General features: G+C 42.1%; 1 protein-coding gene across 1 annotated transcript; it reads right to left on the bottom strand.

Moving 5' to 3' along the window:
* Positions 1-566: 566 nt before the first annotated feature.
* gfer (growth factor, augmenter of liver regeneration (ERV1 homolog, S. cerevisiae)) lies at positions 567-15,482 on the bottom strand. Its single transcript, XM_073060734.1, has 3 exons — positions 15,260-15,482; positions 5,184-5,395; positions 567-3,313 (listed from the first exon to the last, which is right to left on the bottom strand). The coding sequence occupies exons 1-3, from the start codon at positions 15,464-15,466 to the stop codon at positions 3,151-3,153; spliced, it is 582 nt and encodes a 193-aa protein (XP_072916835.1). The 5' UTR covers positions 15,467-15,482; the 3' UTR covers positions 567-3,150.
* Between the last annotated feature and the right edge of the window lie 2,829 nt (positions 15,483-18,311).

The following is an 18,311-nucleotide window of genomic DNA, read 5'->3' as shown; positions in this document are numbered from 1 at the left end:
GAATTGTAACAAAACCTCCCTTTTTCGAAACTCCACGCCCTTTGCAATAAAGTGAAATATACCATTTATCATTTTAACACTCAGTTGCTTGCTAACTCTTCCTGATACATGCACGAGAACACTAGATCCCTCCAAACTTTACTCAATTTGCAGATATATTGACCTTGCAGGAAGTTCAACGTAACAAAAATCATTGGACAAACCAGCAAAACCAGTGGCTGTATTTCCTGAAACTTAGTAAGTTTAGGGAGGATATGATTAATAATTCCAGGCCTGATAGTTTAGTAGTATTTATGAAATTTGGGAAGCCCTTGGGTTGGGGTGGTTGTACCTGTACTAGAAAAGAGTATTACGTCAAAGCTGCAGCCAGCTCATTCAGAAACAAAGTGAAGAAACAAGCAGAGTAGAAATTTGGAACTTTGCACATGGAAATTGACACGGGCAATAATTAAGATTAAATCTGTGAATGATAGATTTTTGTCAACATGGGTATCAAGGGATGTAGGCAATAGAACATAAACACAGTAAAGCCACAAATCATTACTTCCAGAATATATTCAAAGAACTCCATTTTTATATGTTAACTTTATTAGAGTGAAAATTGTTTATCAGATCTAATACAAAACATGATGGGGAATAAGATTCTCTCAGCCAAAAAGTTTTAACCCTAATTTTTAGAACACAATTTGAACAAAATGCTTTTGGAGCAACACACAAAATGCTGGAGGAACTTAGCAGGTCAGGCAGCATCTACTCAGGAGAATAAACAGTTGTCCCGTCATCAGGACTGGAAAGGGTCTCGAATGAAGGTCCTGATTCCGCACTGCTGAAATATCAAATGTTTATTCCTCTCCATAGATGCTGCCTGACCTGCTTGAGTCACTTTGTGTGTGTTGCTCTGCAGAAACTCATGTGAACATGATTTCAGAATGTCATAGTGATTACAGGCAGGAGAGTATGATATTGAATAGGACCCACCCAACCTACGGCAATATTGAGACTGCAAGTCCACAATGAAGATATACACTACCAAATGGCTCATTTACATTTCACCAATTTGGAGTGGCAAGAATTGTATTACAGCAGTTACGGCTCTATAATTGTCATTTTCCTTGTAGCTTAACTTTCTTATGCTTGTTTGTATTTTTATATAATTACCCATGTACGTGTAATGTTGCAGTATTTTCTCTAGTGGTTGCAGTTGCTTTTGTGACAACTTTGTTTCCGTGGAGGATTTAATATTACATGAATGGGCACTATCTTATTGGTTAATTTGAGCAATGGTATTTGAATGGAATGTGTGTTATCAAGTAATCAGGTATAAGAGGATCAAACCACTTTTTTTCCTTTACCAAATGTTCTTTTTCCCCTTTCTCCTCTCCTTTGCCACCAGGGTCTCATTCCCTCTCCCACTTTCATTTTTTTTCTCCTCGTTTCATTCCTGTAACACTGAATAAATGATCATAAGCACCAGGTTTTGTGCCTTATTCTTGACTTCCTAAGAGCCTTGGTTCAAAAATGTCAGGATCCAACACAGCCGAAAATTTGGTATACTCCTGCACTTGGATTCAGGGCAAGTAAACACATCATGGTAAAAATTTTAACCACCCAAAGAATACATAAATTAATGTCTTACCAGCTAAAACTGAAAATATATTATTTAATGTGTTTCAAGTATCAGCATAGGCCTGATATTTCATTTTATTCCCTTTCCCACTTCCATACCTTTCTCTGGTTGCCATTGACAGGCAAGACTATTAATGGGATGACAATCCCTCTTTATTGCTTCCAATAATTGATGGCTTGGAGCAGTAAGAGGCACCAGACAATAGCTTGGGGGGAAAAAGCAAAAAGTGCCTATTTAAATAAGGAATACCTGCTGATGGACACCATGGTTATTAACACCCTAATATAGAATATGAATTGATATGTAATCTACACAGTTTTATTTATACAAATTCAGTGCAAATAAAACTATTTCATAATTTCAGTCTTTTCTTTCTTCATTTCAGTAGTGTTGTTAATCTTTCATTCCCATTTCTGAAAGCTCAAATATTTATTTATCTGAAAGTTCATTAAATAATGATAGACAAAAGCCTGCCACAGTTCCACAAGATGCATGTTAGACATGTATGCATCTATTGTCACAATTATTCATAAAGCCTTACAACTGATCTAAAATTTGACTTTCCAGTCCATGAGTATTCTAAATCATTGACTGGGGGAGGGTGGGCAGTGTGAGCTGTGACAAAGATGGTACATAATTTGTAATGTGCATACGTTTAAATCTGACAAAACTGCTTTGAAACAGTGACTTTTTTTACTTGCCATGCCAACAATAATTCCAACAAACCACTTAGAACAAGGAGTGACTGCTATTGTATTAATGTATTAGTCAAAATGGCAGATATCGTTAAAAACTCAGCTACTTTAGTACAAGTCCAGTGGACAACTAGTACGATAGGACCAGAATCAATTTTCTTGCCCTAGCAGTTTCACGGATTCACTGATTCATCCCAAACCTTACATAATTCTTCTAAAATCACAATGAATGTTAACCATTATAAAAACTGGTTTATTAGTTCACAAGCAAATGAAAATGTGATTCTCCAAATAGCAGAGTCAGTGTTCTTCGTTTGCTATTGAAATAGCACTAAATGTTTCAAGATACCACTTGCTTCTGTGTGGCAACCAATTGAAAAAAATAATTGAAATCCAGCAAAATGTTAAATTTTGTGCAAATCCAATGAAAAGAGAGATGGAAAACTTGAACATTCCATTTTCCAAAACAAGTTATCCTTACAGATTGTAGAAAATAAGCTTTCTTCAATTGTCTATTACAGCTAGATCCAGCCAGGAACAAGCGAAGGTCTTCATACAAATTATCATCCTGACTCAACTGCACCCTCTGGAGGACAGAGAGAGTGTGAAATTAGAACCCTAACAATTAGAACTGGATGAAGATGCTGAGAAATTACCGACCTCAAATTGAGAATTGAGGGTCAAGAATGTACAAGTGGGAGGAGAAAATATTAAGGTACCATACATCGTGATTTTGATATTACCAAAACCAAGTAACATCATTTTGTCAAGAGCAAGAAAAAAAACACACACAAGTCCAAGTCAAACGTGAGATTTTAAATAAAAAAATCAATCACATGAACCATCCTTCCAACCATCTTTCCATCGCTCATCCACCTTGGAGCAATCAAACTCTGGTTTTCCTATCCGTTTGCTGATATCATTGTGGAGAAGGCACATCCACTGAGAAAGCTTATACCTGTTGCTAGTGTCTGGCGGAATTACCTTCAGTCTGTAACAGTGGAACAAAGATAAAAAGATTAGCATTTGGTGCAGTATAATCAAAGTTTTCCAAAGATTTCACTAGAAAGAAATATGTTTGTTATCTTATGTCTTGCCATTTCCCTTGGGTTGTTAGTGCCTTGGGATGAGCATCACCTCAAAAACCGTGTCCTGATTTTCTATTTTCCCTTACAGATCATGAGAAAATTCCACCTTTCAAAGCTCCAAAGGCACCTTCCTGTTAAGACAGCTAATCCCTTGAATATTGCATTTTGCACTCACACTTCTCTTCCAACTACACATACACCGACGATTGGAGATCAGGTCTTGGATGCCTCTCACTCAGCTCTACAGACATGACCCAAGCATGCATAAATGAACATTTCAATTCTCCATTTTGCTCTCATTCTGATCTTGGCTTTCCATACCAGTCCCACGAAACTGGTTGAAGGAGAGCAACTTTGTCTTTCTACAACAGCATTCAATCACACCACAACCACTTCTCAGCTTCTGCAGATAGCAGCTGAAGATACAGATTCAACAATTCAATAAATCATAACTACATCCTATCCTCTCAGACCCTCCTTTTTTGTTCATCTTTCCCTTTTCTTTGCATAGCTGCAATCTCTAAATTTTCCATTTTTGATGTAAAATGCAAACTTGTCCTCCATAGATTCAGCCTGGGCTGCTGAGTATTTCCAGCATTTTTTTTAACTTAGTTTTATACAACAAACACTTCATACATTTAGCAATATTATACAGTGAACAACTAATTAATTGGACCAGAACAGTTGTGGGCTGAAGACATTATAAGTGCCAAAATGGAGTAGCAGCCCAGTCTATCTCTGCATCTCTGAGAGGAGGAAGTAGCCAGGATTCCTACTTTTAATTGTTAGCTAGAGACTTGTTACTGTGACATCTTTAGGAAAGGTCAGGAACTGGTTCAGCCACTATTACCTCCATTGGAAGAGCTTGTTGCACTTGTACAAATAATCACACAATTATTGTGTAAGACAACAGCAAAAGAAGTATATTTGAACAAGGAGCCCATGGTCTTCAGGGAGAGAAAGAAGGGGGTGTGCAAAATTTTCTTTTCACTTAATTAGTTGAAAGTCTGAATCACTATTTACTCAATTGAACTTCATCTTAAAATGGTTCAGGATATCATATACATACAGTATATTAATTGGGCCACTGGTTAATAGCGGCAGCCTTTTACTTGGGACATTTTGCTGCTTAGTTAAGACAGGAGACTGTTGCCAAACAGTTTCTAACCAGCATCAGCACACCATGCTTGGAAATAAGTTTTTAAAATAGTGTCAGTTGCACGTGATTATGTTATCCACTTGGTCTGACGAATATCGATTCAAAAAGCAGTGATTTTTGATGTGTTTTTTTTAAAACAAAAAGGTGGAAAGTGATGAAGATGACAAATCTGAACTTGAGCTGGTGACTACACAAGATGCCAGGAAATTTATTGTGGATTACGACACTACTTCATGCAGGAAGGCTATGCAGGCAGCCCATTATCTGCACCAGGTGCCTGTGCCAATTTTGCTCATTTATTTCAATCTAAAAAACATAGCAATGTACACTGGATTACATCCTCTATTGATAAATATTTGGAATATACGGTTTTATAATACTGCAGTATTATTGATAGCATTCTAATTTGTTCTGTATTACATTCAAATACATAATTTGTTACTCAGTTAAATGGTAGCTTCTGTCTTTTAAATATCTCTTTAACTATTCCCATGAAACCGGCTAATTGGGGTAGCCACTTAATACGTTCTTAGTAGATGTAGCACTTTTTTAAAAACTCTATGATGGCAGTCTAAAGCAAACAGCAAAAGCAAAAGAAAACACATCACACTGACCTGTCTCTCAAATCTTTTGCACAGTCCTCACAGGGAAAGAACTTTGAAAACAAAGTAATAAACTGATTCATGTCCTCCTGTTGGCTGGTGGTGGGCTTGTCTGGATAATAAGCAGCCATTGTATGAAGAAAAGACCAAGTGTTCCTCCCTAGCTCTTCACGATCTAAAGGACATTCGACGGGACGCTCTTTATCCAGATCCTCTGAAACATCCTGCAGATGAAATACGAAAATATAAAGTATACAAGATCAATTCTAAAGCAGTGCTCAACAAAAAATTCTGCAGTAATTGACTGAAGAGAAATCCTACCATACTAGAGCTAAACTTTACTTTGAAAGTAGAAAATGTTACTTCATTCACATTTTCCAGGATTCCATCCAAATCAGGTCAAATTAAGAGAGCAAAAATAACTTCTCAAGTGACGCAAATGAAGCAGACTAGAGGGCAATTCAGATTAAGTCCCATTTAAAAAACGCGAAGAGTATATGGAACAAAGTGGTTGTGCCAGGTACAACAGTATCATTTAAGAAGCACTTGGATAGGTAGATACAGGGGCAGGACTTGAGGGACATGGGTTGAACACAAGAAATTGGGACTAGCTGAGTGGGCAATGTACTGGCAGGGACTCAAGGGGCTGGAGGGTTTGTATCTGTGCTGCATTGCTCAATGACAATCTAAGAACAGATCTAAGGTGTACAGCCTTTTAAGCCCACTTTACCATCCAATAGAGTTAGTGATGGCCATACCTAACCCTGGGCTGAATGGCAAAACCAGTTCAAAATATGAGGTATCTGCTTTAATGGCATATGTTAATCAAATTTGAATCATATACCCCACCCCCCAGTATAGAACAGCCCAAGTTTGCAACCACTTACACAAAGGAATCAACTCCCAAAGTCATTAATTGGATTTCGGATGAGCAATAAATCAGAGTTGTACAGCAGAGAAACAGGACCTTCAGCCCACACATGTCCATACCTACCACTGCATTATCTAAACTAGATCTTTTTCTATATGCATCTGCTCCAGTGTTTGTCTAAATGCTTTCTTAAGTATTGTGCTCCTCAACTTCCTCAGTGAATTCCAACTTCCAACAATGCAATGCATGAAGAAACTCCCCCAACTTCCCCCCCCCCCAGATACCCTCTCACCTATACCCTCATTTTAGATATCCTCACCATGTGGGGAAAGATTATCAATCCCTTTCATAATTTTGCACATCTCTACCAGGTCACCCTTCAGCTCCTCATATCTAGGACCCAGCCAACCAATCTCTTCCCATAACTGATACACTCTAATCCTGGCAACATTCTGGTAAATTACAGCATTCCTAGACAGTGGCAACTGGAAAGGCATCCAATATTCCAGGTGTGGCGTAAATGACCAATTAGAGATTTGTAACATGATGTCTCTGCTCTTGCATTCTATATCTTGATCAGTGAAGGTAAGCACCTCATATAGTCTTCACCACCCTATCTCCCTGTGTTGCCACTTTCAGGTTTTCACTGGACCTGTACTCCAAGGTCCCTCTGTTCATCAACACTCCTTCAGACCCTACCTTTACCTGACCAGCCAAATGCATCACTTTTCATTTATCACGATCATTTAGCTTTGAGTCTGTTCTACTTATCAAAAGCATTACTGCTGATCTATATATAGGTTAATTCGATAGCATTTCCCCACATCACCCAGTGTCTTAAATTAATAAAAATTCTCATTTTGATTTGGAGTATTCAATTAACTCTGCATCACATCTTGACAACATAGCAATCTTGCAAGCTACATCATGCAGTTACTTAAAGAGTCAGGAAGGGAAGGTAGCAAAAAAAAACCCAACTGTGAGTGTCTTGTTGATATAAAAAAAAGATCACTCCAAGTGAGGTAAGGCCGGGTAAGTTCCTTTCAAAGGAGAAAGTTTCAAAAGTTGAGGCAAGTATTGGGTAAGTCATGGCAGCTGAGATCGGCCCCGTGGTTTGTTCATCCTGCAGCATGTGGGAAATCAGGGATACTTCCAGTGTCCCTGACGACTACGTGTGCAGGAAGTGTGTCCAGCTGCAGCTTCTGGCAGACCGCATTGAGCATCTGGCGCTGCGACTGGATTCATACTGGAGCATCCGCAATGCTGAGAAAGTCGTGAATAGCACATTTAGTGAGTTGGCCACACCGCAGGTAAAGGCTACACAGGCAGAAAGGGAAGGGGTGGCCACTAGACAGCGTAGCAGTAGGCAGGAGTCCCCCGAGGTCATCTCCCTTCTAAACGATATACGATATACTGTTTTGGATACTGTTGGGGGAGATGTCTCATCAGGGGAAGGCAGCAGCAGCCGAGTTCATTGCACCATGGGTGGCTCTGCGGCACAGGAGGGAAGGAAAAGGAGTGGGAGAGCTATAGTGATAGGGGATTCGATTGTAAGGGGAATAGATAGGCGTTTCTGCGGCCGCAAACGAGACTCCAGGATGGTATGTTGCCTCCCTGATGTAAGGGTCAAGGATGTCTCTGAGCAGCTGCAGGACATTCTGGAACGGGAGGGTGAACAGCCAGTGGTCGTGGTGCACATAGGTACCAACGATATAGGTAAAAAACGGGATGAGGTCCTACAAGGTGAATTTAGGAAGTTAGGAGATAAGCTGAAAAGTAGGACCACAAAGGTAATAATCTCTGGATTACTACCAGTGCCACGTGCTAGTCAGAGTAGAAATAGGAGGATATTTCAGATGAATACGTGGCTTGAAAAATGGTGCAAGGGGGAGGGATTCAAATTTCTGGGGCATTGGAACCAGTTCTGGGGGAGGTGGGACCGGTATAAACAGAACGGTCTGCATCTGGGCTGGACTGGAACCAATGTCCTAGGGGAAGGGGGAAGCGTTTGCTACTGCTGTTCAGGAAGATTTAAACTAATGTGGCAGGGGGATGGGAACAAGTGCAGAGAGACAGAGGGGTGTAAAATGAGGGTAGAAGCAAAAAGTAGTAAGGTGAAAAGTAAAAGCGGCAGGTAGGCAAATCCAGGGCAAAAAGCAAAAAGCACCACTTTTCAACATAATTGTATAAGGGCTAAGAGTGTTGTAAAAATAAGTCCGAAGGCTTTGTGTGTCAATGTGAGGAGCATTCGTAACAAGGTGGATGAATTGCATGTGCAGTTAGTTATTAATGAATATGATATAGTTGGGATCACAGAGACATGGCTCCAGGGTGACCAAGGATGGGAGCTCAACATCCAGGGATATTCAATATTCAGGAGGGATAGACAGGAAAGAAAAGGAGGTGGGGTAGCATTGCTGGTTAGAGAGGAGATTAATGCAATAGAAAGGAAGGACATTAGCCTGGAGGATGTGGAATCGATATGGGTAGACCTGCATAACACTAAGGGGCAGAAAACGCTAGTGGGAGTTGTGTACAGGCCACCTAACAGTAGTAGTGAGATTGGGGATGGCATTAAACAGGAAATTAGAAATGCGTGCAATAAAGGAACAGTAGTTATAATGGGTGACTTCAATCTACATACAGATTGGGTGAACCAAATTGGTAAGGGTGCTGAGGAAGAGGATTTCTTGGCATGTATGCGGGATGGTTTTCTGAACCAACATGTCGAGGAACCAACTAGAGAGCAGGCCATTCTAGATTGGGTATTGAGCAATGAGGAAGGGTTAGTTAGCAATCTTGTCGTGCAAGGCCCCTTGGGTAAGGGTGACCATAATACGGTGGAATTCTTCATTAAGATGGAGAGTGACATAGTTAATTCAGAAACAAAGGTTCTGAACTTAAAGAAGGGTAACTTTGAAGGTATGAGATGTGAATTAGCTAAGATAGATTGGCAAATGATACTTAAAGGGTTGACGGTGGATATGCAATGGCAAGCATTTAAAGATCGCATGGACGAACTACAACAATTGTTCATCCCGGTTTGTCAAAAGAATAAACCAGGGAAGGTAGTGCACCCGTGGCTGACAAGGGAAATTAGGGATAGTATCAAGTCCAAAGAAGAAACATATAAATTAGCAAAAAAAAAAGCGGCACACCTGAGGACTGGGAGAAATTCAGAGACCAGCAGAGGAGGACAAAGGGCTTAATTAGGAAAGGGAAAAAAGATTATGAGAGAAAGCTGGCAGGGAACATAAAAACTGACTGTAAAAGCTTTTATAGATATGTGAAAAGAAAAAGATTGGTCAAGACAAATGTAGGTCCTTTACAGTCAGAAACAGGTGAATTGATCATAGGGAACAAAGACATGGCAGACCAATTGAATAACTACTTTGGTTCTGTCATCACTAAGGAGGACATAAATAATCTTCCGGAAATAGTAAGGGACCAAGGGTCTAGTGAGATGGAGGAACTGAGGGAAATTCATGTTAGTAGGGAAGTGGTGTTAGGTAAATTGAAGGGATTAAAGGCAGATAAATCCCCAGGGGCAGATGGTCTGCATCCCAGAGTGCTTAAGGAAGTAGCCCAAGAAATAGTGGATGCATTAGTGATAATGTTTCAAACCTCCTTAGATTCTGGATTAGTTCCTGAGGATTGGAGGATGGCTAATGTAACCCCACTTTTTAAAAAAGGAGGGAGAGCGAAACTGGGGAATTATAGACAGGTTAGTCTGACATTGGTGGTAGGGAAAATGCTAGAGTCGGTTATCAAAGATGTAATAACAGCACATTTGGAAAGAGGTGAAATCATCGGACAAAGTCAGCATGGATTTGTGAAAGGAAAATCATGTCTGACGAACCTTATAGAATTTTTTGAAGATGTAACTAGTAGAGTGGTTAGGGGAGAGCCAGTGGATGTGGTATATTTAGATTTTCAAAAGGCTTTTGACAAGGTCCCACACAGGAGATTAGTGAGCAAACTTAAAGCACACGGTATTGGGGGTATGGTATTGATGTGGATAGAGAATTGGTTGGCAGACAGGAAGCAAAGAGTGGGAGTAAACGGGACCTTTTCAGAATGGCAGGCAGTGACTAGTGGGGTACTGCAAGGCTCAGTGCTGGGACCCCAGTTGTTTATAATATATATTAATGATTTAGACGAGGGAATTAAATGCAGCATCTCCAAGTTTGTGGATGACACGAAGCTGGGCGGCGGTGTTAGCTGTGAGGAGGATGCTGGGTGACCTGGATAGGTTAGGTGAGTGGGCAAATTCATGGCAGATGCAATTTAATGTGGATAAATGTGAGGTTATCCACTTTGGTTGCAAGAACAGGAAAACAGATTATTATCTGAATGGTGGCCGATTAGGAAAAGGGGAGGTGCAACGAGACCTGGGTGTCATTGTACACCAGTCATTGAAGGTGGGCATGCAGGTACAGCAGGTGGTGAAAAAGGCAAATGGTATGTTGGCATTCAAAGCAAAAGGATTTGAGTACAGGAGCAGGAAGGTTCTACTGCAGTTGTACAAGGCCTTGGTGAGACCGCACCTAGAATATTCTGTGCAGTTTTGGTCCCCTAATCTGAGGAAAGACATTCTTGCCATAGAGGGAGTATAGAGAAGGTTCACCAGATTGATTCCTGGGATGGCAGGACTTTCATATGAAGAAAGACTGGATCGACTAGGCTTATACTCACTGGAATTTAGAAGATTGAGGGGGGATCTTATTGAAACGTATAAAATTCTAAAGGGATTGGACAGGCTAGATGCAGGAAGATTGTTTCCGATGTTGGGGAAGTCCAGAACGAGGGGTCACAGTTTAAGGATAAAGGGGAAGCCTTTTAGGACTGAGATGAGGAAAAAGTTCTTCACACAGAGAGTGGTGAATCTGTGGAATTCTCTGCCACAGGAAACAGTTGAGGCTGGTTCATTGGCTATATTTAAGAGGAAGTTAGATATGGCCCTTGTGGCTAAAGGGATCGGGGGTAAGGAGAGAAAGCAGGTACAGGGTTCTGAGTTGGATGATCAGCCATGATCATACTGAATGGCGGTGCAGGCTTGAAGGGCCGAATGGCCTGCTCCTGCACCTAGTTTCTATGTTTCTATCAAGCTGCTCTGTTTACAATACAAGTAGGATTTCTTATAGACATCTCCAACTCACAAACTAAGCTGCACTGAAACTATTATTTTGCACTGGAAGAAAGATGACAATTGCGTTGATTCCTCGGTGCAACATTTTGAATCTTCTAGTGATGAAGGGAAAGGTAAACTTAGGTAGAATAGGGGGAATGGATTAAGGGGTATGATTAGCTTATGATCAATTGTCTTATAGGTACCTTATGTTACTGAGCAGTCAGAAAGAAACTCTACCTGGCAACAGGTGACGCATTAGGCATTGTTCTCTAAAAGCGCTAAACATAACTAAATATGGGTATGGTATGATTGAAGGGGCATCTTAAGGCATAAATAAATATGGGACATAACATTCGAGAGAAGGGGGAAGTGTCAGGGGGAGGTGCCAATATGAGGAAGTTAAGTTGCATCTAGGCTAGTCTTGGCAGAAATAATTATAACTAACCAATAATGATTTTACATCTAATTGTATCTTAGCACGTGATTGAAACTATTCTAAAACTGTATTAACTCACGTAATTATAATATTTCCTGTAATGACCAATGTAATAAATTGTGTGGAATTGTGTTCGGGGGGGACAGTGGCTGGACTGTCTCTTTGGGAGATCAGTCTGTAACTTCCCCCATAGCATGCTAAGAATAAAAAGTGAAGTTTGACAAAGTATTGCTTGTTTTATGGTTTTATTGAATTCGTGGTACCTTGCGCTTATTGCATTGGGTCGATCCGTCTTTGACACTAGGGCTTCCGGGCTGTTATTAGTCTAATGGGGAATGTGGTGCTACAGAAACAGCGCAGTGACAACATCATAATACAAAAATAATCAGTACTCTAGACACGTACCGAAACAAAGTCATCACAGCCAGCAGTGGATGTATGCATACTGCTGAGCACCCACAACACAGCTGGCACTTCCCCCTACAAACTTACCAACATATCCCCTTATTCAGTCTTTCCTTTAATGTATCTCTGCTATTTGCTTCAACCACTTTGTAAGATGTTCCTTCCTACCTCCCAACCCAAGTCTAGAAAACACTGTCAAATTCCACATTGGATATATCATTAGTTTTTATACAAACCCAGTTTTGATGTCACATTTCAGCCGAGGTCAATGAATGTCTTAACATCAAGTTAGATTTCAAGCAGAGTTTAAAATATTGTCCAAGAATCTGCTGTCAGCCTGCTGTACTCGATAAATTAAAACACATCCATACCTAAAATGATACCTCATGTCAGAATCAGGTTTAATATCATTGGCCTACATCATGAAATTTGTTGTTTTGTACAGCAATACAATGCAATACATAATAATTTGTAAAAAACTATAATTATAATAAAATATATAAAAAATTAAATTAGATTAGTGCAAAAAGAGGGAAAAAATAGTGACGTAGTGCTCATGGGGTTATTGGCCATTCAGAAATCTGACAGCGGTAAAAAAAAGCTGTTCTCCGTCTTCAAGCTTCTGTATTCCCTCCTTGATGGCATCAAAAAGAGGGCATATTCTGGGTGGCAGGGGCGACATTTTCTGAGCTATCGCCTTTTGAAGGTGACCTTGATGCCTCAGAGGCTAGCACACATGATGGAGCTGGCTGAGTTTACAACTTTCTGCAGGGTTTCCTGATCCTGTGCAGTGGAAACACAGCCCCCCCCCCCCCCACCCCCATATCAGACGCTGATGCAACTAGTTAGAATGCTCTCCATGGTACATCTGTAGAAATTTGCAAGTCTCTGGTGACATACCCAGTCTCCTCAAATTCCTAATGGAATATGCCACGGTCTTGCCTTCTTTGCAATTGTGTTTTATATGTTGAGCACAGGATAAAACTTCAGAGATGTTGAGAACCAAGAACATGTAACTGCTCACCCTTTCCACTGCTGATTCCTCGATGAGGACTGGTGTGTACCCCATCAACTTCCCCTTCCTGAAGTCCACATTCAATTCCTTGGTCTTCCGGATGTTGAGTGCCAGTTTGTTGTTGCATAACCAATGAACCAGCTGACTATCTCGTTCCTGTACACCTCATCACCATCTGAATTTCTGCCAACGATAGTAGTGTCATCGGCAAATTCATAGAGGGCATTTGAGCTGTGCCCAGCCACACAGTCTTTAGGTGTAGAGAGAGTAGAGCAGTGTGCTAAGCACACATCCTTGAGATGAGCCAGTGTTGATTGTCAGCGAGGAGAGTTTATTTCTGATCTGCACTGACTGTGGTCTCGTGGTGAGGATGTCAAGGATCCAATTGCAGAGGGAAGCACAGAAGCCCAGGTTTTGGAAGCTTATTGATTAAAACTGAGGGTATGATTGTGTTGAACACTGAGCTGTAGTCAATAAACAGCAGCCTGATGTAGGTATTACTATTGTCCAGGTGATCCAAGGCTGAGTGGAGAGACAGTGAGATTCCATCTGCTGTACACCTATTGTGGCAATGGGCAAATTGCAGGTCTTTGCTCAGGCAGAAGTTGATTCTGGCCATGACCAACCTCTCAAAGCACTTCAGCAAAGTAGACACAAGTGCACTGAGCTGCAGGAATTCCTCAGCAATGCAGTGAAGTGATACTGTGAACTGTAGGTCAGATGTTGGAGAGGTGTTTGAGCTCACAACTCAAAACAAGATTGCACCAGGAGTCACTACACTTTGACCTCCCAACACAGAGAGGAGAAGAAAAGAAGAACTTCCCCCTGGATCTGTCTTTGTATCCAGCCAAAGTATGATTAACAGGTCCAAGTCAGTCACTGACACAGAGCAACTCTTAGTAGAACTCCAGCAAAAAAGGATCAAACCTAACCACTGGCACTCCCCATGCGAAGTTTCCATATTCTTTCCGTGACTGGGCTATTCTCCCACAAGTTGCGTAGATCGGCAGGTTAATGGCCCACTGCAAGTTCTCAAGGTGAATGATTCTCAAGGTGGGGGTGGGGGGGAGGGAAGGAGAGAACTGAGGGGAAAAAGAGGGGGAGTTAAATGGGGTTAATGTCAATGGATGAAGGGCCTGTTTCGAAACTATAATTATTCTCCATGGCCCCTGAAGAATCCCTGTAACTACAAGATGCTTTCCAGACACTTGGTCCTCCACTACTACACACACTCTGGCTGTTGCTGGATGAGGTGACAGCCAGTGGTGTGTGCCAAAACAATTTAGAGCATTAGAAAGGCTAAAGTGCAGGAAACAAAACTATAAACCGGGTATTTTCTCGTTCATGACATTTTCAAAAAGGTACAAACATCACTGATGTGACACTTCCGGTAGACAGGATGGCAAAGTAGGATTTTGAAACACTGGCCTTCATCAGTCAGGGCACTGAGTAAAGATTCTGGGATGTTGTGTTGCAGTCTACGAGACACTGGTGATGCAGCATTTGGAATAGTGTGTTGTTTTGGCCAAGGAAAATGCCATTAGGCTGGAAAGAGTGCAAAGATTTACGCAGATGTTGACTTGGAGTCAAGCAACTGATCGTGGAGAGAGGTTCACACTTGTTGGAACATAGGAGCATGATGAGTATTCTTAAGGTTGATTTATACCTGTGCGTCATATCTACGCCGTAGGGTGACGTGCACCTCCCCAGAAAAGTAACTCACGCATCGCAGCGACGCAGACTGCAACAACTGTGATTGGTCTGCTTGGTAGCATCGCACAAGTATAAATCAGCTTTTAGGGAGGTATACACAACTATGAAGGGCACAGATAGGGTGAATGTGCACAGTCTTCCCAGGGCTGGGGAATCAAGAACTAGAAGGCATAGGTTTAAGGCCAGCTGGTGGAGACTTAATAGGAATTTGACAGACAACTTTTTCCACCCAGAGGGTGGTCTAGACTGGGTCGTTAACAGCATTTAAAAGGCAACTAGACAGATGGATAGGAGGGATTAAGTGGTTAACCAAATATGGGAATAGGTTGGACATCTTGGTCAGCATGGACCGCTTGGGCCGAATGGCCTGTTTGCGAGCTCTGTGATCAATGACATTGAAAGTATAAGTGTCAATTAACGTCAGGCTGGTCATGACCCTTATCCGCTTCGTACAGGTGCGGCCCTCGGAGCCTCCCTGCCCCCTCGACGACCGCTCTGCCCTCCCATCCTTCCTCACCACTTCCTTCCCCGCAGACACCGCCAGCTTCTTCTGCTCCCGGATCCACGTCTTGAAGTCCACGCAAGCCCGGCACGGTTTTTTGGGCCGCTCTGCGCCGCCCTGGGTCCCGCTTCTCCCGATGTCATCGCTGCCGGTCCCGGTCCCGGTCGGGAAGGGGAAGCCGGCCAGCGGGTTAACGCCACCCGGTCGCTGTGGGGCCGCCATTAACACCCGCGCGGCATGCCGGGAGCGGCGGGCGCCTCGCGATTTATCAATGGGAGCGCTGCCCCTAGAGGGCGCTCCTCACCGGACCATTCATCATGGCAGACAGATTCCCCTCCATCTCCTCACACATTTCAGAATGTCTGACAGAGAAAAAATGGTATATTTCCATTTACTTTCAATAACGACTTCAAACAGAGAGTATAAAGTCATTCTAGAGAATACTTCTGAAACACAGCCAAACTTATTATGTACAGAGCGCAATAACCTATTTGCACACGTTGTGCATCTGACAAACTTGTGTATGTGTACTGTATATACAAACGCATGCACACACACGCATATATACACACACACACACACACACACACACACACACACACACACACACGTGCATTATTTGTAGCATCACAGCCACATAGCATTCTATAAGCAATATTCACAAAAACAAACATTAATTAACCAAACATTGTACTTCATTTTTACAACATAAACATGATTAGAACAGAAACAACACCAAGTCCCCGTTAGTACGAAGTGATTGGGGTGGTCATCATGTCACTATACTGTAATGATTGGGATTGTGCATGTTGGTTCAGAACCAAATGGTTGAAGCATCCATTCCTACAGTAGAGCTTGGTGTTGTGTGACCTCAGGTTTCTGTACACTGCCCGAGGGTCACTGTGAGAAGACGGCACGGACAGGATGGTGGGGATGTGTGATGATGGGCATTACCTTCCTGAGGCAGCACATCAAGAACATTCCTCCAGTGGAGGGAAGGTCCTAGAGGAATGGCGAATCGCTAACGTTGTACCTCTAATTAAGAAGGGAACAAAGGAAAATCCTGGGAACTATAGACCAGTGACTCTCACGTCAGTTGTAGGTTGCTGGAGAAAATCCTTAGGTATAGGGCTTGTGACATTTGGAAAGCCCTGGGTGAAACAGGGAGAGACAGCATGGCTTAGAGCAGGGCAGGTCGTTTCTTATAGACTCGATTGGGTTTCTTGACAAGATGATAAGAGAGATTGATGAGGCTAGGGCAGTGGATGTTGTCTACATACATTTTAGTTAGACATTTGACACTTGAAAACTTCGACAGATGTATTCTTGGAGGCATTCTGGCAGTCTGCATCACTGTCTGGTATGGAATGGGGGAGCTACAGAAATCTGTAAAATTAGTCAGCTCCATCACGGGCACTAGCCTCCATAGTATCCAAGACACCTTCAAGGGGTGATACCTCAGAAAGGAGATGTCCATCATCAAGGACCCTCACCACCCAGGACATGCCCTCTTCTCATTGCTGTCATCAGGAAGGAGGTACAGAAGCCTGAAGGCGCACACTCAACAATTCAGGAAGAGCTTCTTCCCCTCTGCCGTACGATTCCTAAATGGACATTGAACCCGTGAACACTACCTCACTTTTTATTATTTCTGTTTTTGCTCCAATTTAATTTAACTATTTAATATACATATATGTTACTGTAATCGATTTACTTTTTTATTTTTTCTGTATTATTGTGTATTGCATTGTACTGCTGCCTCCTCTGCTTCAAAACATCCACCATTGTCCCAGTACCTAAAAAAACTAAGCTAACATGTCTGAACGACTGGCGTCCTGTCACACTCGCCTCAATAATAAGCAAATGCTTTGAGAGGTTGGTCAAGGATTACATCTGCAGCTTGCTGTCACCCACACTGGACCCCCTACAATTCACCGACCGATACAACCGATTGACAGACAACACAATAGCCAGAGCTCTACATACCATCCTTACACATCTGGAGAAGAGGAATGCTTATGTGAGAATGCTGTTCTTAGACTACAGTTCAGCATTCAACACCATAATTCCATCCAGGCTCGACAAGAAGCTCAGAGACCTCCGCCCTCACCCTGCCTTGGGCAGCTGGATCCTGGACTTCCTATCAGATTGTTCGCAGATGGTAAGAGTGGGCTCCCTCATCTCTGCCCCTCTGACCCTCAATACAGGTGCCCCTCTTGGCTGTGTACTAAGTCCCCTCCTTAACTCTCTGTATAGCCATGACCATGTCATCACCCACAGCTCCAATCTGCTAATTAAATTTGCTGATGACACTACACTGATTGGCCTAAACTCAAATAATAATGAGGCAGCCTACAGAGAAGAGGTCATTACCCTGACACAGTGGTGTCAAGAAAACAACTTCTTCCTCAGTTTCACAAAATCAAAGGAGCTGGTTGTGGATTACAGGAGGAATGGAGACAGGCTAACCCCTATTGACATCAGTGGATCTGGGGTTGAGAGGGTGAACAGCTTCCGGTTCCTTGGCATAAACATCACTGAGGATCTCACATGGTCTGTATGTACCGGCTGTGGGGTGAAAAAGGCACAACAGCACCTCTTTCACCTCAGACAGTTGAAGAAGTTTGGTATGGGCCCCCAAATTCTAAGAACTTTCTGCAGGGGCACAATTGAGAACATCCTGACTGGCTGCATCAAGTCAAGTCAAGTCAAGTCAAGTCATATTTCGATCATAAATGCTGGTACAGTGCATAGTAAAAATGAGACAACGTTTTTCAGGACCATGGTTTACATGACACAGTACAAAAAACTAGACTGAACTACGTAATAAAAAAACACAGAGAAAGCTACAGTAGTCTACAGACCTACACAGGACTGCATAAAGTGCACAAAAACAGTGCAGGCATTACAATAAATAATAAACAGGACAGTAGGACAAGATGTCAGTCCAGGCTCTGGGTATTGAGGAGTCTGATAGCTTGGGGGAAGAAACTGTTATATAGTCTGGTCATAAGAGCTCAAATGCTTCGGAGCCTTTTTCCAGACGGCAGGAGGGAGAAGAGATTGT

The sequence above is a fragment of the Hemitrygon akajei genome, chromosome 11, assembly GCF_048418815.1.
Source record: "Hemitrygon akajei chromosome 11, sHemAka1.3, whole genome shotgun sequence".
NCBI lineage: Eukaryota > Metazoa > Chordata > Chondrichthyes > Myliobatiformes > Dasyatidae > Hemitrygon > Hemitrygon akajei.
Note: the sequence above shows the minus strand (reverse complement) of the source record. Positions and strands in the feature narration are given on the sequence as shown.

Coding starts and splice junctions, on each gene's coding strand:
- gfer (XM_073060734.1), bottom strand. CDS start 15,466: ATGGCGGCCCCACAGCGACCGGGTGGCGTTAACCCGCTGGCCGGCTTC. Junction 5,396..15,259: donor TGTCTGCGGGGAAGGAAGTG/GTGAGGAAGGAT, acceptor TTTCATCTGCAG/GATGTTTCAGAGGATCTGGA. Junction 3,314..5,183: donor GCAAAAGATTTGAGAGACAG/GTCAGTGTGATG, acceptor CCACTGTTACAG/ACTGAAGGTAATTCCGCCAG.